The 25,711-nt window shown below is 37.2% G+C and overlaps 1 protein-coding gene across 8 annotated transcripts in view; it reads right to left on the bottom strand.

Annotated features, from left to right (window-relative positions):
- Positions 1-25,711, bottom strand: part of fryl (furry homolog, like) — a 106,870-nt gene that overhangs the window by 50,912 nt on the left and 30,247 nt on the right. For 5 of the 8 annotated variants that reach the window (XM_058756075.1, XM_058756071.1, XM_058756069.1 and 2 more), the window contains 2 exons: positions 2,266-2,480; positions 799-852 (listed from right to left, as the gene is read on the bottom strand). In XM_058756075.1, coding sequence (XP_058612058.1) covers positions 799-852; positions 2,266-2,385 — 174 coding nt within the window. In that variant the 5' untranslated portion in view covers positions 2,386-2,480. Of the gene's footprint in view, positions 1-798; positions 853-2,265; positions 2,481-10,238; positions 10,746-25,711 lie in introns of those variants that run through there. The other 3 variants (XM_058756073.1, XM_058756074.1, XM_058756076.1) reach the window with 1 other exon arrangement.

Genomic DNA, 25,711 nt, shown 5'->3' with positions numbered 1-25,711 from the left:
CTCACAAATTCACTCATTTCATTAGTGATCTATAATCTAGAATCTGAAATACATCTTATTCAATTTACATAATGTTTCTTTGTTTAAAAATGCCTCAAAGTCCCAGAAAAATTAAAAAAAAGTTCTGTTTATATCCAGGTTCAAATTTGATTTTGATTCCCAGACTTTTGTACCCTGCTGTATATGCGGCCTGCGTCAGGTGAGTGTGTGTGTGTGGGACAGGATGATGTATGTGGTTAAGGAGAGTTATGTAACTGCTCTCCCGGCCCTCATGGCACTTGGAAGACACACTCCAACACCCTGAACTGATATATTTTCTCACACACACACGCACACACACACACACACACACACACGCACGCACACACGCGCACACGCACGCGCGCACGCACACACGCACTCCCAGCAGCCTGTGCTGATCTACTGCTGCGGATGACACAGCGATTCTGCTCTTGGCAACGTCCAGTGCGTGCACACACACAGCAAAACTCTAAAGTATAGAGACACACAGACACATATTGCTGTGATTTTCTGCATACAGAGCACATTCTCACTGGCTCATTCTTTCTCACACACAGGCCTAATGGCACTGACTGGATCCATTGCAGGATGATGTCTCATTTGCTTTGCATTTTGCTAAACAAAGCATTTTGCTGCAGCTCTGCTGTTAAAAGTTTTGCGCTAATCAGAAATGAGTGATGGAGAAAGAAAGAGAGGACTGAAAAGCAAAGAGGATAGGAAAGAGATATGCTACACACATTTGTAATTATTAAATAATGAAATGAGACACATACTAACCTGATCAAATTGTGCATCTTCTCCTCTTTGCAGTGAGCGGGAAAGGGGCTTCTCCTGAAAGAACAAAGATACAAACAGTACAATGTAAATTAATAAATGATAGATGGATTATCAAAAACAGTTTAACAGGAAAAAGTAGGAATGTACAGATATTGAAATTATGATACTTATTTTCGGATTTTCAGATTTAAAGATTAACTTAAAGTCAATAGTTTTGTTGAAACTGTAATTCTTTAATGACTCGAGGACTCCTGGTTAATGGCATTTGAATGCTCTGTTATCTGGTTTATATTTGAACAAACACTTTACTATGAGGGAGAAGTTCAAAGTCAGAGAGCTGAACGTCTGTGTTTTCTAAAGCAGCTCCTCTCTGCAGCCTCTTGATACAGTCATTACCAGTTTAAACTCTTGCTGAGTAAACTGAGAGAGAGCTCAATCTACCACTGAGTAAACACACAAGAAGTGAGAGGAGGGAACACAGAGAGGAAGCGTTTAAGGACAAGTCTGGAGAGAGAGAGAATGTGTGTGTATTTCAGCACGAGGGGCTCTGAGAAGAATCCAACAGCACAGCATTCCAAGAATCCAAACCCCTGCTTCTGTTTCTGGGAATACATGGGGAAGTGTATGTATGTGTGTGTGTGTTCTGTTCAGCCACAACCTTTGAAAATGCACACAACTGCCTCTCTTTTTCACGAAATAAACCAACATTGTCTTGAAGCACAACCACTGACCTTTCACCTCAATCCCTGAGGTTACGGGTAACACAAAACTCATCTTCACCAGCAGTCGGCAAACTTTTGGACATGAATTGCCATTTTACTGTCATATCAACTACACTACCGTTCAAATGTTTGGGGTTGTTAATATTTTTTAATAAACAAACTCTCTTATGCCCACCCAGTTTGAATTTATTTGATCACAAATACAATCAAATCTGTAACATTGTGAAATCACAATTTAACATAACTTTTTATTTTAATAGATTTTAAAATGCAATTTATTGATGTTATGGCAAAGCTGAGTTTTCAGCATCATTACTCTAGTTTTCAGTGTCACATGATCCTTCAGAAATCTGCTCAAGAAACATTTCTTATTATTATTAATGTTGAAAACAGTTGTGCTTCTGTGGAAACAAAGATACATTTTTTTGGGGACTTTTTGATGAATAGAAAGGTCTAAAGAAGAGCTTTTAATTGATACAGAAATCTTTTGACATTATAAATGTCTTTACTGTCACTTGTTGTCAATTTAATGCATCCTTCCTGAATTAAAAAAAATTATAGTATTTTAAATGCAATGCAATCTATTTATATTACCAGAGCTCAAATGTAAAGGTTTTCGTTTCTGCATGAATGTTTTTTAACATTTTCATTGGACTCACCACAATTTGTATTTTTATATTTGCTAGAAATCAATATTTTTCACTAAATGTTCAGTTTTCTGTATTAATTTTTGGGCAATACTCACCAGTGGTTCAGCCATGACCACCTCGATCTTCTTCTCGGCGAGTACAGCAAACTCTGCGAAGAGGCTCTTGATGACAAACTCCCCGGGCTTGAGCTCGGGGTCGATGGTGATGCTGGACATTGTGGCGGGGTGGATGCTACGCTTCTCCCAGCTGGCCGGGGCTGAGGGGGATGTTCCTCGCCTACTCACACTGCTGTTGCTTACAGGGACCGAGGCTGTCAAGAAAGAGAGACACAATAAAATTGAATGCACAATAAAAATGTTATGCAGTGCTCAAGCAGAAATTAGCAGTGAAAAATCTGAAGACAAAATATAAATCTATTGGCATTAAAAGACTAAAGCACTTCAAACTATACTGAAATATACTTCAAACAAAATCGAAGAACGAACTGATATGACGTCATTTCGAACAAAATCAAGCCGAAACGAAGTTCTGAGGAAGTTCATTTTGGCCCCTAAACACCTTTGAGCTACCATTGGTCCATGGCGATTATGCAACCGGTGGGTGTGTTCTGGAACTCCACCTTCTTTGACGTGCAATTTTTTTTTCCCGGTTCGTTTCTCATTCAAGAAAGGTCAGGCAGGAGAACAACATCATCTCCAAGTCACTAGCAACATAAATACACTGTGTCGAATAGCCACAAATATATCCGCACCTGTACAATCGCTCGCGGGGAGACTTTAAAGGTTCAGAGAAAGCATTTAATTCCTAGAAAGAAATTACAACGAAGCTTTGTGTCGATGACCCAGAGTTATGCAAAAAGCGACGTAGAGAAACATCAGATGCAAGTTTTCCAAAGCCATGAAAAAAATTAAAGGAAAGAGTAAAAATATAAAAAGGTAGCAAGTACCAAATACATGTGTTTCAAATAAATGTTACACCATATTGCTGCTGCTGCTGTTGTTGTTCTTTCAATAAGCAAATTTAAATGGTATACAATAAATGAACTGCCAAAAGAACATACAATAATAAACCTTTGTTTTTATCAAATCATCACACCACATAAAATATAAAAATGTGTAATAATTTATCCAGTATAATAAAAGACCTAGATACACCATCGTTGCATCGTTGTTGTGTCTAGCGCATACGCGAGCGCTGCGACACGTTTACATTAATCTACTCCCCGCCTCCAGCAGCGCGGGGGTGTTGGAATGTTCGAAAACAGTATACCGTCGCTCAACCTTTTCGAACTTCTTTTTGCCCCCAAACGAAGAACGAAAACGAACTTCGTTTGAAGTATATCGGGGCCATAAGGAGTTATAGGGTCATTAAAGATTGAAAGTGGTGTGTATCACAATATGATCAGATCAATTTGCTGATAGTTACTTTTTCAAGAACTTTCTCAAAAGAAAAAGCACACAAACTTAGAAATTTAAATTAATTTGTAACTATAGCAACCCAGAACTAGACCACATCCCTAGTATAATATACGCCGCCCCAATGCCTGTCTGCCATTGTTTGGGACAAACAAGTTAGCTTCCAGCTAAACATCTTATTACAATTACCGCTGGATGTTGCTATGTTGGACCAAGCTGTGACTCTGCGGCACTATTAAAAAAAAGTTTCAGACTTCAGACTCATCTATGGCTTAATTATAGTCATCTCAGCACAATGAAAAAGTCAACATGCAGTCAAAAAAGGCTACTTATTTTGCGAACACATCCTTAATTTGACTGATGGCTTCAGTATTTTAACAAGGCCAAAAACCAACACTCATGTTGGGTTTTTGTGTTTTATGAGGACAGTCCATAGCCATAATGATTTTATTACTGAAAAATTTTATATTCTATCCCCCACCCCTAAACCTAACCCATAGAGAAATGCAAAAAATCTTCATCATTATTATTCTGATCAATATGGAGAACATGGTTATTTAAGACAATTACTCATCAGCTTTGGAAACACTGTGCATTTATTAAACTTAAAAAACCGTCTTTTAAGCAGTGGATTTCCTTAAATTTTAAATACAATTCAATTGAAAAACAAACAAATAAAAAAAGATAAATATATACTAAAATAAAATGCACAATACATAAACATTTAACTAAATAATAAAACATAAAAATTCAATTTAAAAATGTAATTTGATTTAATGTCCTAAGTAGTCTGGCATTCTAAAGCATTCAAATGCACTGATACCCTGTTTTTCTTGAGTACAGATAAAGACTGCATGTGTGGATTAAGGTACAACTCACATTTTTCAATCTAGACATGAATGCAGAAAGACTGGAAAAAGTGTGCACGCGTATGTGTGTGTGAGCGTGTCACATGTCAACTCCGCTCAGGAAATCCCTGCCCTTGTCTCCCACAGGTTGCTGGAGAAACCATGATGAGGCGAGAGAAGTTCAAACAATAATAGGAGGATGAATAAAAAAAAATCCCTGTGAAATTTAATGAGTTTTTCAGAGGAGAAAGCAGGGTCACACCTAGCAACTCCCACATCTCCCACAATAATATAACAAAAACATTCACACAATCAGAGGACGAGAGAGAGGGACACACGCAAGACTCTGTCCCCAGAGCTGTTTGCGTGTTTGTTTGTCTATGTACAAACACTCACTCTTTGTTTCCTGTTTAGCAACAACTCCCCATCCCTATGATGTCACGCTGCCAGCTTTCATTGGCCGGTAGTGTAACAGGGTCCCCAGGCCCATGTCTGATTGGCCGACGGGGCTGCTGACGGGCATTCTAACATTGTACTTTTCCACTCAGTGATGCAGAAAGAAGAGAGGAGCAAAAGAAGCGAGGAGGAAAAATGCAAGTCTCTCTCTCTGTTCATCTTTCTCTTCATTCCTCTGGTGGATGTGCTGGATAATTTGTGACACACTGGGCTGCATTGCTGACCCCATAGCACACATTTGTGCCTCAGAGTGAGGCAGACAGTCACATGGAATGGAGTCACACACAGGGGCCATTAATGCAGAGTCTGTTTGTTGTTTGCTAGGACATTCTGATACTCTGAGCTACACAAGACATGATTCCCTGAATGCATGTGAACTCACACAGCTGAGCACTGTGTGCTTTAGCACTCTCACTTCCTGCAAATACTGTCAGAAATGAATTCGGACAAGATTAGTGTCCAAAAGATTTTTGAGTCAAACTTTGACATACCTAGTCATTTGTGATTTGAAATCTTTTTAGCATTTAAAATCAATTCAATCATAAATACCTAGGATGCAAATGTAAATCAGTTCAATTGATTTACTGAAAAGAACTGTTTCATATAAGCTAAATGCATTTTAGAGTAATTTGTGATTACTAGATTCAGATTTTTTAAATCAGTTTATTATTTCAGTCCAATTTAAATCAATGAATCATTAAGATCGCTATTTGGTTAAACAGATTCTTCAAAAACAAAAAAAAAAAACAACTCATAAGTAATTTCAGGTCAATGAATTTACATTAGATGGCATTTAAAGTCATTTGTGATTATTAGACTGGGATTTTTCCAAATAATTTCATAATTTCTGACCAATTCAATTAATGCATTATTAAGACTGATTTTTGGTTCAACTGATTCTTTGCAAAAATAAATGGCCTTTTAAGAGCAGTTTGCTCTAGATCAATATCTAGCCGACTAAATATTTTTGATCAAAGCAAAATTTGAAAATTTACATTACTCAATATTGCTTTTTTCTAGTGCTGTCAATCGATTAAAAAATGTAATCGCGTTAATCACAGTCATGGACTGTGATTAATCATGATTAATCACAAATTTAAAATACTAGGATTTACCTGTAAATGTGTTGAAATAAAGAAATGCATGACAAACTAGTTTAAGGAAACATAACCTTTCACACTTCTGCCAGGTATGAGACATAATCCTAATTATTCTTTTATCATTATTCTTTTGTTTTTATTCAGCCATTATCAGCCTTTAAACTGGCAATAAAACGTTTACCAAGCCACATCGCTTCAATCCCAGTATAAATTTACCCAACTATTATCAAAAGTGTTTCTAAATAAATACAACAAAACATTTCCTGCGACCTTACGTGAAGTATTATGACAAAATGCATTATGAAGAAGAATCAGACCTGTTCTGCAGCTGCATTAGAGCTAATATTAGCATCAAGCTTCATAAGACAATTTATGTGATTAATAGTGCACTTTTACTCAGAACTCACTTCAAACCACCATCGAGTGTTTGTAATAACTTCCTTTTGCGATCACGTGGAATTTGGTTGTTTACTGTTGTTAAAATATGCTATTTATAGCCTTTTATATCGCTGCACAAATTAGCATTTCAGATGTGCACATTAAACTAAAAAAAATCACATACAGACCATATCCTATCGTAATCGTGTGTTTATTATCTTATATAATCTATAGTGGCTGTTGTCATGTTTATTTCTGCTGTGTAAAAGCCTTAACATGTGCTCTGCTGAAACTCACGTTGTTTGTGATGTTACCGCCTCTCCGTTCTTAAGTTGCCTTCCAAGTATAATACACATTAATAAAAGGATCTTTTTAATTTTTATTTGTCTATATACACTTTGGGCAGCCGCGGTACATTAAAAAAGTAGCCCAAAACGGCTCTGTAATTTTTTCCCGCAACTGTATTTTCAAAATAGCCCACTTGTGCCGTTACCCTGGCAACACTGGTTAGCTGTACCAAAGTCTCTTTAAGATATTAAGGTATTCTATAGTCTTTGGCTGTACCCTAGTCACACAATGATAGATAACCTTCCACGCTGCAATGACGGGAAGAAGTTGGGGTCAAACCTTATCAAGCGATTAATTTGCGTTAAAAAAATATAAACACGTTAAAATTTTTTGATTAATCGCATGCGTTAACGTTGACACCCCTACTTTTTTCCCACAATTGAAATAATTTCACAAATATTTCCCTTTTAAACATAGGATTTTGTGATTTTGTTAGCCGAAAAATAGTAGGTCAACTTACTCCAAATTATTGAAAAAGAAAAACAAACAATTCGAAACAATTAGTATGTCTCTGGGATTTGTATGTCTGCAGAGCTCAAATTTACCTAAACTCCTCAGGGGAAACTAGTCCCATCCAAATAGGGCTTTAATTGGGTAAGTGAGACGCAAACAGAGTCACACACACACACACACAAACGCTATGATTTCCAGGACAGAGTCATGTGGATGCGATCTATCCAACAGAGAGCAGGCAGATCACACACAGAGATCAAATAACCTCAATGACATCATCACATCAACACATTATACTCAGCTAGCTGAAGCCTGACACAGACAGAGGTGATCGCTGCTCTAAATCACAGCAGTGTGAGATGACGTGCTTGACGCAGTTTAGGTACCAACGACCAGGCTCAGGAATGAAAAGTTGATCAAGTGAGGCCAGAACAACCTGCATGGCACATACACACAAGACTGTTATACATCATTTTTTGCTCCAAATTACGAATATACAATTTTCTAAGTGACTATACAGTATTCTGCACTCCACCAAACCAAATCAATCTAAAATAAAAGAAACAAATATGCAAACACAGGAAAATAAATGCCCTTCTGATGCATTGCACTGTACATATTTAACATGCATTCTAGCACTAATGTGGCCATAATCAAATGTGAACACTCAACAGGGCACACGAGATGCCTTTAAATATCTGCCTTCAAATGCTATTAAACCAGACGTGTTATGACTCGGATATTTATCTAAAAACAGGTAAATAAACTCTACCAAACATGCTTAAGCAGTCGGCAAAACTGCTAAGCCACCTTTTAAAGATCACTGATATTTTAATACAATTGTCGTTTTGTGGTTGGTTGTGAAAGCAGCCATTACAGTCCACTTATTAACCCTAGTAAAATTCACAAATAAAGAATGCATTAATATATCCACACAAAAACAATATGTCTGAAAGAATAACATAGTACGTTTTGTAGGACTAATTACCGTGAATAATTATGTAATAATTATTCTGGATGTTAATTATTCATTACCACCCAAACCACTCTCCACTGGACATTAATGTCTTCCAGTAAAGTACTGGGCCCCTTGTGGAAATGCTGAAAATACAACATAAGAATGTGTTCTGACACTTTTCGTCTAGCAAAAAATGCAGCCATTTCAACCAAAGCTTTCTCTGAATCCTCTGTGGTGGGCTTACACCTGTTTCATGCATGATGGAGTTTAAAGGGGTTTGTGTGTTTGAAAGAGGGAGATATTAATCTGCTATGGTTCTAATAAAGTGTCAACATTATTTCTGCAGTGTCTCAACATGCCCAGATTCCACCAATCTCTCTGATCGAGTCTCTCTGCAGACCTACAGACAGTTTCAACAGAATTCATCTGCAGCTTTCTCATTTATGTAGCTCTTATTTGGAGCCATAAAGTTGTGTCTTTGGCCTGACTTCTAAGCAGAGACGGGCAATGGGAAGAGTGGAAGAGTCCACTGGTTCAGTTGGTTGTCACCAGCTCTTGAAACTAGGTCTCGCTCCTCATTGTTTGAACAGAGAGGCCCAACGCACAGGAATTGGCACCAACACACAAGACTGGAGGGAGCGAAAGCGAGAGAGACTTACTGTTGCATGCCAACTCCAACTGCCAAAAGTGCTGGACGTTAGTAGTTGTTGATGTACTTAACCCAAGTCAACAGTGACTATCAGTTGTGAAGTGAAAACATCTCACCAAAAATGTTACTAATGGAAAGCACAACCATAGCAGTGAGCTTCAGAAAGTGCTAAAAAGTAGTGTTTTTGGGATATGAAATGCAGAATTGGTCTTTAACTGCAGCTGGACCTGCAGCGCATGACTCCTGCTCACTGACACAGAGAAATAATCCACAAAGAACTTCATCTACATCCGGAAATGAATCAGCTGCATTTTAAAAAGCACAAGCTCACAAAGAGGACAGATTGCTCAAGCATCTGTCTGAGATGCAAAGTGGAAAACTGCCTAACTAGGGATAAAATTAATAATCACACTACACCGAGAACTGCATGTTAATAACAGATGCAAAACTGTCTAATTTCAGAGATCCAAAAAAATAAAAATGAAAATAATTGTTCATAATACATGCAAAGCAGCAAAACTAGAAGTCTAACCTTAAGAATAAAATAAAATAAGTTTAAAAAGTCTATAACTAATGTGAATGCATGAATCATTACATTTAATTCCAAAAACACACATTCACAGACTCACAATCTCTAAAAGAAGACTCCAGCACAGTCCTAAAAAAAAAACGAAAAAAACTAAAAATAAAAAAAAAGGTACAAGAACAAAGTATATTCCCAAGAAATACATTATGTGCTAGTGGGTGCATATAGATGTGTGTGTGTGTATGTCTACATCATTATGTATGATTACGATCCTATTCCTCTTTTTCTCCATTGGGATTGCTAATGTTTCCTTTCATTGATCGGACTCTTCACTGGCTCTTCCACCATTATCCTACATGCCACTTCCTTTGCTGTCAAACCTTCATCACGTGAAACCCAAGACCTTCAAAGAGGACATCAGACGAAGGGAGGACAGAACAAGGTGGAGAACCTGGCGAGGAGCAGAAGACGATGACAGAGCCACACTGCAGAACACAGAGTCAGCAGTCGCGCGCACACACACACACACACACATCTGTACTGTTCAGAAGTGCCTATAGACCCGAGAGAGAGTGTGAATGGGGTTTTGAACATATCAAGTGATACAGCTGAAGTTATGAGCTGAAAAAGATCAAAACATGTCACTGACACTGTGAAATGTTTGTTGACCCATCCTTTAGGTCAAGTGTGTGCTCTGCTCAGTGCTCACACTACACAACCCATAACTGAAGCAACATTGACCAACATCAAGTCTACACTCGACCAGCATTGACCAACACTAATCTGCGTCTATGCGGAAGAGAAGGTGTGTATGTGGGCCTGTCGCAGCCAGCAATTTTTAGGAACCATCACGCACTATCCCAGACTATATACACAAAAAGCTGGACATTTCATCTTAATAAAGCACATGGTGTATTCATTAGAGTGTGGTACTCACAGTTCCCACTCCAGGACTTGAGCAGAGACTTGATGCTGATCTCAAAGAACACAGAATCCTGCAGACTCAGCATGACGCCACCAGAGGACTGTGGGTAAAAAGAAGGCACTGGTTTCTTCAGCCAGTCCCGCTGGCTTTGCGCTCCAAACGTCCGTCGCACTCACCCGCGCATCCTGTCTCGCCTGCAGGCAGGCAAAGTTTCAGCCTCTGCTCAGGCTTGTGAAGAAGCGCATGCTGCCGAACGCACACTGACACACACGTGTGCTCGTCCACACACACACACACACACACACACACACACACACTCAGATCAGCTGTGGGGCTCTGAGAGGCCCATAAGGATCCAACAGAGTGGAAGCACCTCTAGCAAGACGAATTGCGACAAGAGAATCAACAAAAACAAGACTATGTTGTTTCCTCAGACTGCTTGCAGGAGTATCATCTGCTCCATCCAGCCCAGAATGCCGCACGGGGAAACTTTGTTCTGGGAATGTGTGAGCGTCTGAGTGAACGAGGGAATGGTGAGGATAGACTCCCAGCAGAGAGTAGCAACGCTCCCTCGCTCACGTAACTCTTCCTGTCTACGATGGGTCCTAGAGCTCAGCGGATAAACGGCCACTCTCATTCACTCCATATGGTTTAACAGCGCTGGCTCTCTCTCTCCAGTCTCCCTCCCTTTCTCTTGCTCTCACTCTGTGAAGAGAGCGTTTGTTTCAATGGCAGAATAGAAGGAGGGGAGGCTGATGTCATCAGCACGCTGCTAGCCCGCTCTGGCTTCACTCCAGCGCTTCAAATACATGTCATTACGACTACCGCCTTGCTTTTTCTCACTCTCTCCTCTCTTTCTCCCTCCTTTTCTTTAGAGGCTTGTGAAAACGCACACTTCCTGTACCAACACTGATGTGTCACCAGCAACTGCAGTAAAGTCAGTGAGGGAGGGACAAAGAGAGAGAGAGAGAATGGAATCTAAAAGAGGTGTGTGAGACAGTGGTGATGTAAGTATCATTGACTCAAACAGTACAGATGAAAAGCGTATACGGAAGTATACTGAAGGAAACAAGGCATGTCCAATGTCAATTACAGTCCACCAAACCCCAAAATCCATTAAAATATTTGACTATCTACACAGCGCACTTTTTATTTGAGATAATTAGACAATATTGTGGTACCATGGAAGCCAGCCTGCACTTTTAGGACAGGAGTTCCCAAACTTTTTTGTCACTCATATCCCGTAGATCAATAAAATGAAGACATATTCCATATTCACACACAAAATCATTTAGTAAGTATTTTATTTAGTTTTATTTAAAATCACACACACACATTATATATATATATATATATATATATACATATATATATATATATATACATATATATATATATATGTATGTATGTATGTATGTATGTATGTATGTGTGTGTATGTGTATGTGTATGTGTATATATATATATATATATATATATATATATATATATATATATATATATATATATATATATATATATATATATATATATATACACACATACACACATACACACATATATATATATATATATATATATATATATATATATATATATATATATATATATATATATATATATATATATATATATATATATATATATATATAACATAATATATAGTGGGTAATGGAAAGTATTCAGACCCCTTAAATTTTTCACTCTTTGTTATATTGCAGCCATTTGCTAAAATCATTTAAGTTCATTTTTTTTCCTCATTAATGTACACACAGCACCCCATATTGACAGAAAAACACAGAATTGTTGACATTTTTGCAGATTTATTAAAAAAGAAAAACTGAAATATCACATGGTCCTAAGTATTCAGACCCTTTGCTGTGACACTCATATTTAACTCAGGTGCTGTCCATTTCTTCTGATCATCCTTGAGATGGTTCTACACCTTCATTTGAGTCCAGCTGTGTTTTGTCGTCAAAATGTCAACAATTGTGATGTGATACTATTACTACTGTTGAAAAAAAATTTATATTTATTTTTAAAGAAATAATCCAAAAAAATAAAATGTTTAAATTTCATTAATTAAAAGACAAATTAAATTTGGGTGAAACTTTACTGTTTACGATTTTTCATACTTTTTTTTACTTGCGGAAAAACTTGAAACACAATTTAAATAAGTATAAAGAATCGCATTGATTTTTGCACAATATTTTTGTTTGACTTTATTATTAAAAATAGTGTATTTTTTAATTTGCATGTGGTACCGAAATTGGTACCGAGAACCGTGGATTTTAACTGGTATCGGTACCGAATACTGAAATTTTGGTACTGTGACAACACTAATTCAGACAAAACTTTGCTTCAAGAATGCGCCACACTGTTGACATGATCTAATCACTAGCACACCCTGAGCACATGTGAGTTAACATATTCCTTCTATCGGCAAGACATATCGGCATCATTTTTCATATTGGGCCGATGCCGCTATTTACATTTAAAGCAGTTATCGGCCGATTCCGATATCAGGCCGATAATATCGCACATCCCTACATCTGTCCAGCAAAAAGTTGGAAATTACGCAAATGATAATAAAAATAAAGTGCATCTAGCGCACATAGCATTCCAAAATGCATGTTAAAGTCACAGAACTTGCCGAGATGGAGTTTGTGAGAAGCAGAATTTAATTTGATAAATCGCAAATTAATTTAAAAAAAAAATGTATTTTGATTAACTGCATAGTCTCATTTGTTTATATTAATGTCACATTTGTTTTAATCAATTATTAGCTTTTTATCAACTCACAAACCCCCGTTTGGGAACATTGCTTTAGGACATTCCTTCATTCACAAAATGACTGGGCAGCTGCTGTAAGTTTTATATCCAGACTACATATCTACGTTTGTTCCATTCCAAAGTGGAAACTGTTTGTCTAAAAATACAGAAATTTTCCCCTAGGTTCAAAACATATACATTACGCAGGCGGGTGGCTGTTTGGAAAAATCGTACCCCTGCAATTTACATTGACGCACTGACATCCACACACACAGCTGGAGTGAGTGATGCTTGACCTATGAGGTAACAGATGCCCTGCTTGCAGAAGAGGGTGCGGCAGTCCGGGTCTATTAATTGAAGAATGAGAGAGCAGTGTTGTGAGATCAGACAGACGGAGCTGACTCACACCCTCATCTGACATAACATGTAAAACAAATAGCTTAAGCTAATCATACTTTTACAATGATATATCTGACTGCTTTGTTTTTTCACTGCTTCCCAAGCTGTGCGATATACTGGATGCTCACAATATACTCAATGATTTTTACTGCCAGTAAAAATTATGCAGCACTATGAATATCACAAAGCTGTAATTACCTTTTTATAGGGCCATTTTAGTCTACTTTAATTTTTAATTTTTGTCTGTGTTAAGACAGAGGATTTAATAGTCTCTCTGATTTTAACTTCAGTAGAAAAAAAAGTTCAGTTCAAATGGTTTCAAACAATCCATTCAAAACTCAACAGATTCAACAATTGTTTTGCATCACCTAAAAATGTCTCAATTTTTCATGTGTCAAACATCTCATACCTATATTTCATATTATTATTCAAATGTTTTGGTGCAAAATAAACATAAGTAAATACTGCTGTTTATTGTTATATTGCTGGATATAAAGGAAAATGAACTCACACTTTATATTAGGTGGCCTTAACTTCTATGTAACTTAACTTCAAAGCTTCGGTAGTAATCAACACCGAATATTCGAAGCTTCAGAGGGAGGGGGCTGAACATATTCTTCTCTCTAATAAAGGCAGGAATCTCTTTGTGTCTGTCTGTCTGTTTGCATTTTTATTATGTTGAGAACCGTTCATCCAATCGATTTCACGCGTGGCGGGTGTGTTGCTGCGGACCCAAGGGAGTGCAGTGTGGCATTTTGGTGTAATATGTACACGCGACACGTTCAGAATTAATAAACTTTTAATAAACTACAGAACCGCGCAAGCCAGATGCGGTGCGCCTCACGCGGGCAGGGCTTATATGCTCCAAGAACAGACACTGCACTAGTGATACAAAACACACAGGTCTGTTAAGAGCAATACTTTTAATAAAGGTAGCCTAACATTTTTCTAATAAACAAATCACTCCCGAATCAGAAATTAGAAGGACAGTAATTACACCGCAAAGGGTAGGCTATTTAAATAAAAGAACGGAAAATAAATGAAGTTCAATGAACTGTAATAAATAAAGAACACTGTAGCACACTTTCAATAACAGCATCACACATTTTAATTAACGAACAGTTTCAATAAAATAATTTTTTTCTGACTGCCTTACACGTCGCAAGTATTTTCCAAGCAAATTAAGTGCACGTTTTTATCATGTGTAAAATTACTGATTAACATGGCGGATAAAAGCAGCTCGTTTTTTTCCACCAACAATCTACTTACAGAAGTGATTTTTCAAACTTGATGTGCTGTTGTGGTAGGCCAGTTTCAAATCACATATATTTGGCACACTGCCTTTGTCTTGTCCTCACTCAATTTAAAGTGCTCCCACACAGCTGAGGTCTTTGGCATTTATGTCTTCTCAAAAATGAATCTCTGAATCATGACGTTCACTCATGGGCGATTCATGTTCAAAGGCGAATGAGAACCATTTCGCGGGGGATGCCAGGTGTTAAAGAAAAATAAAAAAAAGAATATGCGAATCTCAAAATTGAAAATCGAATGCCAACCCACCGAACGAATATTCGAATAATCGACTATTCTGGTCCAGCCCTAGTTCATACTGTATTGCAAAACACTATTTCTGCTATTGAGGTGGGATACGGGTAAGGTTAGGGATAGGTTTGGTGGTTTGGGTAGGTTTAAGGGTGGGTTAAGGTGTAAGGGATGGGTCTCACAGTATAATTATAAATGTAATTACAGAAATTAATTACAGATGTAATTACATATAGGTATTTAAAAAAAATATATAAGTACAGTGTAAAAACATGTATGTACACAATAAGTGCATTGTACCAAATGATTAATTCAAATGTAAGTATATAGTAGTCAAGGCCAAATAATATAAAGTGGGACCGAAAATGATAAATGAAATATCCATCTTCTTTGGGAAAACAGCAGGGCTCTCATTTCTATGCCTGAAAACTAATATTAGACCTTACTTTTTATTTGTAGCTTTATTATAGTTTATCTGTGCTTGAAATATTTATTTGTTCTTATTTTATTACTGATGGTTCACTTGCCTTTAATAAATGTTTGCTGTGGTATCGAAAAAGTAGCCTACATATTGTCCTTAATATAATCCTTAATATGATTCGAAACCATGAGTTTTTGCTGATTTGTCCACAGTGAAGTTCAGCTGATGTCTTTTTAATTCGGACTAGTTTAATTTATTTTGGGCTACCAAAATCTGAAGAATGCCTGCCCTAAGGGCTACCAGGGATTTTGTAATTTTGCAAGCCCTGAATAGCATGGAAACTATGCCAAGATTATTTGAAACTAGATTTTTACTGTGTTTTAGTTACATTAAACAAGTATTGTTACTGTTAAGTACTAAAGTAGAGATGTTCCGATACCCTTTTTCCCTTCCCGATACCGTTTCCGATACCTAGGCTCAGGGTATCGGCCGATACTAAGTACTGATACCTGGGTGTGTATCTGGTTATACAGCTGTATGTACTACTAGATCTGTATGAATTGATACAATTATTTTATGGTGTGCTTCACCATAGATAGATAGATAGATAGATAGATAGAGATATAGATAGATAGTCTGGCGAGTAAACAAAAAAATATAATATATAATGTTTGGAAAATGGCACATCTATTTAAATATCTAAAAGTACACTCTTAACATCAGTCAGTCAAGCATTATACTGTAAATGTATTATGATAATTGAGTATTATTTAATGATATAACTTTAGCAATTATAATTAAAACTTGGTAACCATGTATGAATACAGTCATTTTAACTGAACTGGTGGTGGTGGTTTTTTGGTCATCCAGTATTTCTGTAAAAAACGGGGGACTATCAATAATACTGTCATACTATCATACTATGAATTCTACTAAGAACAACATAAAACGCACTAAGGATTAACGAGCTGCTGGATTCATGAATATTAATCACGTTGTTCATGTCATTGAACTGATTTGCTGAAATCAAACCAGGGAAGATAATAGGTGAGCGCCAGCCAATGAGATTGTCGTTTGCTTATTAGCTCCGCCTACTACCAGAGAACCCGGCAGTTCTTAAAAGCTGAAGAATTCCAAAGGAACTCTGTTATTTTGACAGGAAAATACAACAAAGAATATTGTTTACATACCATGCAGAATTGACGCGCTAAATGTAAGACTCTCTCTCTCTTTGCGTGTGAGGAAAAAAGCAATGCAACGGTGAGTCGTTCACTTCACACTAGAGCTTACGGTACGTCAAATACAGGTGCGCTGCCCATTCATTCAGATGATCTGAAAAATAGCACAGATCGCTTGACGGAGAATGAAACTATGAAGCGCTCAGAGTGTTCGGAGAGTGACAATATATCTGTGCTAAACTTATACATAGCCTCCAACTCACACACTGGCGAGTAAAATCTGAGCATTTATTAGCCAGTGGCTAATATTATACACTATTTAGTCACCCAGGGTGAAGATTTAGTCGCATATGCGAGTGATTTACTGGCAATGTGCTAGCACGTTTGTATTTATTCTTCGCTACTCTAAATAGTGGTTGCTTGTGGCAACACAGCACAATTTCAAGCGAAGAAGAATTGATTTCCGATTTGCAGCGTTAAGCAAAGCTAGTGCGCATAACTATAGGTGTTGTTTAAAAATGGTATCGGATCGGTACAAGGGTTCAAGCCAGAATTTTTTTGATATCGGTGGAATTTCCAATACTAGTATCGGAATCGGAACAACCCTACACTAAAGTAGTAATAATATAATAAAATTAAAACAAATAATATTAATTATATAAAATTAAATATAACATTAAATAAAACTTTTCACATTCAAGTGAAAACTGTAAACACCATTATAGAAATACAAAAATAATAATGCAGTAAAAACCTTTAATCTATGAATCTCAAAATGTTTAGAAAATATTCAAAAATCAAATACAAAAATATTGAGATTTTCTATTACTCCACCCTAGCAACAAAACAAAACAAAAAATCTAATTTTTGCAAACAAGGCATCTATTTATTTTTTTAGATCTCTCAATCACAATTTAGTTCAATTCAAGAATGGCTCCATGAAGAATCAGGTCATCTATAAGCAGAAACTCTGCAACCAGCATTTCCCAGAGCCACTTCTATGACGTGCCGTATGGGACAACGGTGAAAAAAAAACAGCACGAAGAGAGACTGAAACTGATCCCACAGATATGGAAAAAGACATCTTGCGCTTTCGGCAGAGTTTCATTCATGATCCAATTATGATACAGCTATACTGAACTGTGCAATTGTGTAAAGGTAACGTAAGGTGGTTGGCAATACCCAGTTAAAAAAATAACCATCCTCCATCTCCATAGTCCTGTCACCTCTGATCACAAAGACATTGGACTATGACATCATCTGACCAGAGGCTCGAGACGAGATAAAAGAGTGTACACAAACAAATTCCACTGATACCACTCACAATCTCTCTTTCTCTCCCTCCCCCCACTTCTCTTTCTCTATATCCGTCTCCTTCACCCTCTCTCTCCATCACTTGACTGTCCCTCCCTGCTGGAGTTATGCAAAGCGAGAAGGCAGCATTGTAAACAAACACTGGGTACAAAAGCCCGTATTGTGGAGACTGCAGCACAGAGTTTCTACTCCCAAAGTCACACACAAACATAAACATATGCACATGCACAGACAAACACATTATATGCAGTTACGCTCATGGATACGCTGAACAGAGCCGCTCCAATTGCTGGCTGAGTGAGTAAAAGATGCCATGTAATTAATAAGAAAGCAAAAGACCACAAAGACTTAAAAATTCTGGAAAGGTCAGTTCTCAGTTTTCTGTTTCCAGAACAGTGCTGATAGTCAGGAAAAAACTGATCGGAATGTTACTTTTAAACATTTCCTGTGAAAGTGAGCTCACACTGTTTATCTCATGCACTGATCTGAGAACAGGTGTATGATGACACAACATGACAATGCAACAAGAATGTTGCATGATATTTAAGAAAAATTCTTTCCAAATAATACTATCTGTTTTTGTCCCTCTGCATTAAAGCAGTGTATCTCGGCACTTTTGTGTAAGTAAGGTTTGCTAACTGGCTGTTCCCGCATGCACCACACCCAGTAAAATAAGTCAGTCCAGAATCACATGATGGCCATCTCTCTCTCTCAAACACAGTTTAGGGTAAACAGTAGGATCCTGCTCAACACAGCAGGAATGTTGCTCTATTGTCAACAGGGTGCGACTGTCACCAACTACTTTAATGTACAGCAAAAACATGCAGAGTCAAATCCAACTCTAGGCTTACTAGACCAGATTCAATTCAAACTAAGCCCCAGGATTACAGTAACTAAACCAGATTCCGATCTGGATCACATTCTGGTCCTGATCAAATTCCATTCAAGCAGATTCTAATCCAGATCAGAGGCACAAAATTCAAACCATAGATCTACAGAATCTAAAGCAGATTATGATCCAGATAAGCAAACCCAAACTTCAGCCCAGGTTTACAGTAACTAAACCATATTCTGATACAGATTCTGAACTCAAACTCTATCCCAGACTCAAACCCTATCCCAGGTTTACAATCACTAAATCAGATTCTGATCCAGATAAGAAACACATCAAACTCTATCCCATCCAGTATACAGGTGCTGGTCATATAATTAGAATATCATCAAAAAGTTGATTTATTTCACTAATTCCATTCAAAAAGTGAAACTTGTATATTATATTCATTCATTACACACAGACTGATATATTTCAAATGTTTATTTCTTTTAATTTTGATGATTAGAGCTTACAGCTCATGAAAGTCAAAAATCAGTATCTCAAAATATTAGAATATTTACATTTGAGTTTGAATAAATGACCATCCCTACAGTATAAATTCTGGGTATCTCTTGTTCTTTGAAACCACAATAATGGGGAAGACTGCTGACTTGGCAATGATCCAGAAGACGAACATTGACACCCTCCACAAAGAGGGTAAGTCACAGAAGGTCATTACTGAAAGGTGTGGCTGTTTACAGAGTGCTGTATCAAAGCATATTAAATGCAAAGTTGACTGGAAGGAAGAATTTGGGTAGGAAAAGGTGCACAAGCAACAGGGATGACCGCAAGCTTGAGAATACAGTCAAGCAAAGCCGATTCAAACACTTGGAAGAGGTTCACAAGGAGAGAACTGAAGCTGGAGTCAGTGCATCAAGAGTCACCACGCTCAGATGTCTTCAGGAAAAGGGCTACCAAGCCACTTCTGAACCAGAGGCAACGTCAGAAGCATCTTACCTGGGCTGTGGAGAAAAAGAACTGGACTGTTGCTCAGTGGTCCAAAGGTACCAAAAGCTGGTTCAATGACCATAGTGTTACTGTGCTTGATTGGCCAGCAAACTCGCCTGACCTGAACCCCATAGAGAATCTGTGGGGTATTGTCAAGAGGAAGATGAGAGACACCAGACTCAACAATGCAGATGAGCTGAAGGCCACTATCAGAGCAACCTGGGCTCTCATAACACCTGAGCAGTGCCACAGACTGATCGACTCCATGCCACGCCACATTGCTGCAGTAATTCAGGCAAAAGGAGCCCCAACTAAGTATTGAGTGCTGTACATGCTCATACTTTTCATTTTCATACTTTTCAGTTGGCCAAGATTTCTAAAAATCCTTTCTTTGTATTGGTCTTAAGTAATATTCTAATATTTTGAGATACTGATTTTTGACTTTCATGAGCTGTAAGCTCTAATCATCAAAATTAAAAGAAATAAACATTTGAAATATATCAGTCTGTGTGTAATGAATGAATATAATATACAAGTTTCACTTTTTGAATGGAATTAGTGAAATAAATCAACTTTTTGATGATATTCTAATTATATGACCAGCACCTGTATAAACCAGATTCTAATCCAGATCAAACTCCATCCCAGGTTTATAGTCACTAAATCAGATTCTGATACAGATATTCTCAAACCCCATCCCGGTTGTACAGTATCTGCAACAAATTCTGATCCAGATCAAAAACATATCAACTCAAACTCTATCCCACCCAGCATATAAACCACATTCTAACCCAGATCAAACCCCATCCAAGGTTTACAGTCACTAAATCAGATTCTGATCCAGATCAGAATTACGCTCAACTAAATCAGGTTCTGATACAGACCAAAAATATTCTCAAACCCCATCCCGATTGCAGGGAGTAACTACAACATATTCTGATCCGGATCAAAAACACATCAAATCAAACCCAAGCCTAGACAGCATCTAACCCAGATTAAAACCCAGATAAGCACATTCATCCTCATTCAAATCTAATGCAGCAACCAGATGGGAAGATGAAACAGGCACTCTGTTTAGAGATCAGATGCTGATGTTTCAGAAGACAGACTGTAAGTGCTTTTGGACAGTGAGCAAGGCATACACTGATGGACAGACGGTCTGTGAAGGCCTTTCAATCCCATGAGGCCACAGTGAGAGTGCATTTCCTGTACTGTACATTATAGCACCCAAGAGAGCCAAAAAAAAAAAGGAATAAGGCGGAAAGAGGGTGAATGATGGAGAAGGAAAGAAAGGAGATGGACAGGGAGAAAGAGAGCCTGATCAATACAAACAGTAATTCTATCTGAGGTTGTACTATTTGCTGAAGTTTTTAGCAGACAGAGCAAAGCAGGTTCCCTTGTGTGAAACTACATCTCCCATGATGCAAAGTCCAGACAACAGCTGTGCAGAGAAGATCAAACTTGAACTTACCGTCCTCTAATAAACATCTGGAGACAGTCCTTTTTAAGCATCTTAAGTTTATTTTACTAGAGGTAAAACGATTACCTGTAAAAATGCAAACAGTACTGGTTCCTGTAAGGAATCATCCAAGGTTTATATGTTTAAATCAAAGTTCATCTTGTGTGTAATGCCACCTATGAATATAAATTGTGTAATTAAATGTTCAAGAATTGTAAGGTGTCTATTTGAGTAATGTACCTAAACAGTAGACACTGAATTTATTTTTACAGAAATGAAAAGGAGGCTGCGTGGTACTGACATACATAGCGCTGCTCCATTATGGCAAAAATCATAATCACGATTATTTTGGTCAATATTGTAATCACGATTATTTAACACGATTATGAGTGGGCCATGATGAGACCAAAACTTTATTTTTGAGTGATTCATTTAAAGATAGTGATATATATTAAATATATATTTTCTGTAAATAAGGTTGCTATGACGTCTACATTTTAGAATCCCAAAGCAGAGTATTAGGGTAACTGATATTAGTAACAAACAAAAAAAGTCCTCAAAATTATTGAAAATAATTAAACTGTCAGTAATAAAAAAATAAATAAAAAAATCAAGGGACAAATGCAATAGAATAAAAAGATACAAGTGAAACAAACAGGTTTTTCATGCAAGTCTCAAGTATTTAGTTATCAAATATAAAATAAAACGGCATAATCTTCACTGTAAGAATACGTCCTCCATCAGGTTAAGTCATATTCATAAAAAAATAAATAGTTTGCGATGTCCTAAGAGTAATGTTGTGGAAATATCCTTTCAACTTTTAAGAGTAGTGTACTCCCCCATGGCTCGCGTCAACTGGTCAGTGCATTTATTTCTATAAAGTGAAGCATCAGCTTCAGCTTTATCCCCTGTCGTTTATCGCAGCGTTTACCCCTTACGTCACTGGCTCCGCCCTTGCGCCATCGCATGTGACCGGAAGAGAAGATGAGTCATTTTGAGGGGGAGGGGAGGTTAACATTTTTGATTAAAGATTACAAAGGCACATGAATTTAAAAAAAAATAATGAAGTGCACGGATACATTATTTATAATAAACACTACAGTATTCCACAAAAAATAAGAATTTTCAATTTTGATTTCATGCTGACTTTAAGAGCCGCGCGGATCCAATTTACCATTACACATGTATTTTTCATTCTCAACTGTTTATGTTCATTTATTACATAACCGACGAAGGTTTACTTGAATAATCACTAAGCGCCGCATTTGACACATTTTTGTGTGTATTTGACCATTTATGTGCACAGCTTGACCTAAAGTTGACTACATGTCCGTGTTCTGTTCCGTCTCTGAGCGCATCACAGAAATCCTCCTGAGGATGAATAAATCGAATACACTTCAATAAACCCATTTTGCAAAAGCCACGTTACATGATTTCACTGATTTGCACATGAAATTGGCATTTTATGGAGGAATGAAAGCGCACCGCTGGAAAAGGGGCGGAATGGGGCGCAATAATCATTTTAGCTTGATTATTGTATTTTCATAATCGTTGGAGGCCCGAAATCAAAATCGAAACGGTTTTTCGATTATTTGCACAGCCCTAGTCAGTCATATCAATGTGTTGTATTGTTGATGTAAATTCTTCTTTTTTGGTCAAAATGTCCATTCAAACCTGTGATCATAGTACTGTAAAACAAACTGTGAGAAATTTCAGCAGATACATTACCAAATTTGATTTGCCCACAAGACTACATTTTTTCCAGTAATGCTGGAAGCCAAGTGTTAATGAATTAGCATGAACCACTTGGTGTTCAGAAGTCTGTCCCACACTGAAACATTTCAGCTGAATCACATCGTATCAGCAGCAGTGCAAGCTAGAGACCGCAGGACACTGCACACCTTGCCAGGAACAAGCGCACCTGTCAGCACCAAAGCAACAAACACACACTCTGCAGAGAGAGACATTATTGCAAAGTGGTGAAACCCAGTGTGTTGGACAGAGAGAAAGAGAGAGAGAGAGGGACATCGGGCATGCTAGCCTAACATTTCCACTGATCGCACCTCTGAGTCAGCAGAGACACACACACACACATCAGCACCAGATCTCTATAACACCCTCCATCCCAAAAACTGACGAAACACAGCTAAAAACAGTACGCTGAGTCATGAGGGTGAAGGAAAGAACAAACAAAGAAAAAACGAAGCAGAAAAAGAGGACAAAAGTAGAAACGCAAGAAAGAATGAGAAACTGAATGAAAGAAAAAAAGCAAGCAAGAACAAGTGAAAGAATAAAAGAAACACATCAAGTGAGACAAAATGGAAAGGACTGAAGGAAAGTATGAAAGAATGAGCAAAAGTAAAACAAGAACATGAAAAAAGCAGCAATAAAGCAAGCAAAAGAACAAAAGGGACAAACAAAATGACAACCAAAATAAAGAGGGCTAATGAACAAAAGGAATTGAAAGTGTGAAAATGTGTACAAAATGAATCATAACAATCAAAACAAAGTTAAAGAACAAGAGAAAGAACAAAAAAGCAGCAATGTGTTCGAAAAATGAGAGCAAAAGAGCGAATGAATGGGAACTAAAGGGCAAACGAATTAAAGGAATAGTTCACCCAAAAATGAAAATTGTCACCATTTACTCACCCTCATGTTGTTACAAACCTGTACAAGTTTCTTTCTTATGTTGAACATAAATGATGATATTGTGAAGAATGCTGGTAATCAAACAACTGACGGTCCCCATTGACTTCCACAGTATTTCTTTCCCTACTATGAAAGTCAATGGGGACAAAAAAAACTGTTTGGTTCTTCAAAATTCTTCAAAATACCTACATAAGAAAGAAACTTAAACAGGTTTGGAACGACATGAGGGTGAGTAAATGTGAACTATTCCTTTAAAGAGGGTGAACAAACAAAAGAGCAATATATTTTTTAATTTTTTTTTTAAATAGTAAAACAAAAAGGAATGAACAAAATTAAAAAGGAAAGTAAAACATGAAAAAGAATGAGATAATGAAAAGAGAATGAAAGCACCAATGAACTAACAAACAAACGCAAAGGAACAAATGAATAAAAGGGAGTGCAAGAGCGAAAGAAATGAAGGAGATAAATACAATGCATTCCTGATGAACTGTTTATTTTGTCAACTACAGTGTTCAAATGTATGAACCGTTTGCAAGTGTGACCTGTTCTTAACTTTCATTTCTGCTCATCCAGTCCTGATTATGAATCACATGCTGCATGACAGAAAACACCACATGCACAAGCACTCATTTTTCCAAGATAAACTTCCATTGCTGTTTAATGAAGTGAAGTCTGATCACATGACTGCTGTAACAGAGAGAGAGAGAGAGAGAGAGAGAGAGAGTGGCTGTAGTGCTACTGTGTCTGTTTGACTGTGATCACTGATTCCAGATCAGCAGCCCTGGAAAGCCCTCGAGGGGACCAATATTAGACACATAACATACTGCAGACTCGCCATATCCTTCCTCATGTGCACGCAGCAACAACCAGAGCAGAAACACAATAAACAGAAGCACCATCAAAACACCCAATAATATCAGCAACAGCAGCAGCAGAGAACATCAGTTATGTAACGCACTGAAGAGGGCAGGTCTATGTGATTGTGTCTGTAAAGCTGCCTTCCAGCTGAAGAAACAGGTTGAGCTGGGGATGGGCACTACCCTACCAAATAGAAAAATGTTCCTGCCAAACCAAAGAAAAATAAAATGGCAACACTGACTCATTCAATATCAATTTAGAAACAAATCAAAGCGATTAATGAGAATATGCCTCTAGAGCTTCAGGGTTCAACTAGGCTAAAATCAAAGAGGTGGTTGATTATTTGTAAATCTATTACTAGTTACTGCAAAGGAAAATTGTCCAATAATTTAAACAATGAGATAGATTTGAGAGACTTTTGAAAGGTTCACCCTGTTCAAAACAACCATTTCATTATCAATTATCGAGACTTTGCAATGTGCACAGGAATTACAAGCATTATTAATTATCAAAAACAGATCGTCTTGACAGTGAGTGATTAAATGCTGTTGTCATCATTAAACTGCAAATACATGTGTGTAAAAAAAACGTTTGTCTTTCTGTGGCTCTAATAAAATAACTTGATTTGAACGCAAAGCGTCTGGTGTGTGTGTGTGTGTGTGATACCTCTGAGTTCTCCTAGACGCAGCGCTGCGCTTTTGCCCAGTGTGTGACTAACTTTTTTTAAACTAATTTTTTATTAGATAATTATGAAGTGTTAAAAAATAGAAGCAAATAAAGTGTGTGAGTACACATACAATATCCATATGTATGTCATTTTAATGCTATGGCCTTGTGCAGATATTTAAAGACGGCCATCTTTAAGCATGTTGAAATTAAATGGTAATACTTAACAATAAGAGTCCATTCGTAGCATTAATGAAAACTGTAGAAGTATTGTTCCTTGTTAGAGTGTTTTCATTTCAACATTAGCATTTAACATAACATTTAAATTTGAAAGTTTCCTTTAACATTAACAAACTATGAAATAACTTTAATGATCAATATAGTAAATAATATTAATATTTTTATT

The sequence above is a fragment of the Onychostoma macrolepis genome, chromosome 20 (assembly GCF_012432095.1).
Source record: "Onychostoma macrolepis isolate SWU-2019 chromosome 20, ASM1243209v1, whole genome shotgun sequence".
NCBI lineage: Eukaryota > Metazoa > Chordata > Actinopteri > Cypriniformes > Cyprinidae > Onychostoma > Onychostoma macrolepis.
Note: the sequence above shows the minus strand (reverse complement) of the source record. Positions and strands in the feature narration are given on the sequence as shown.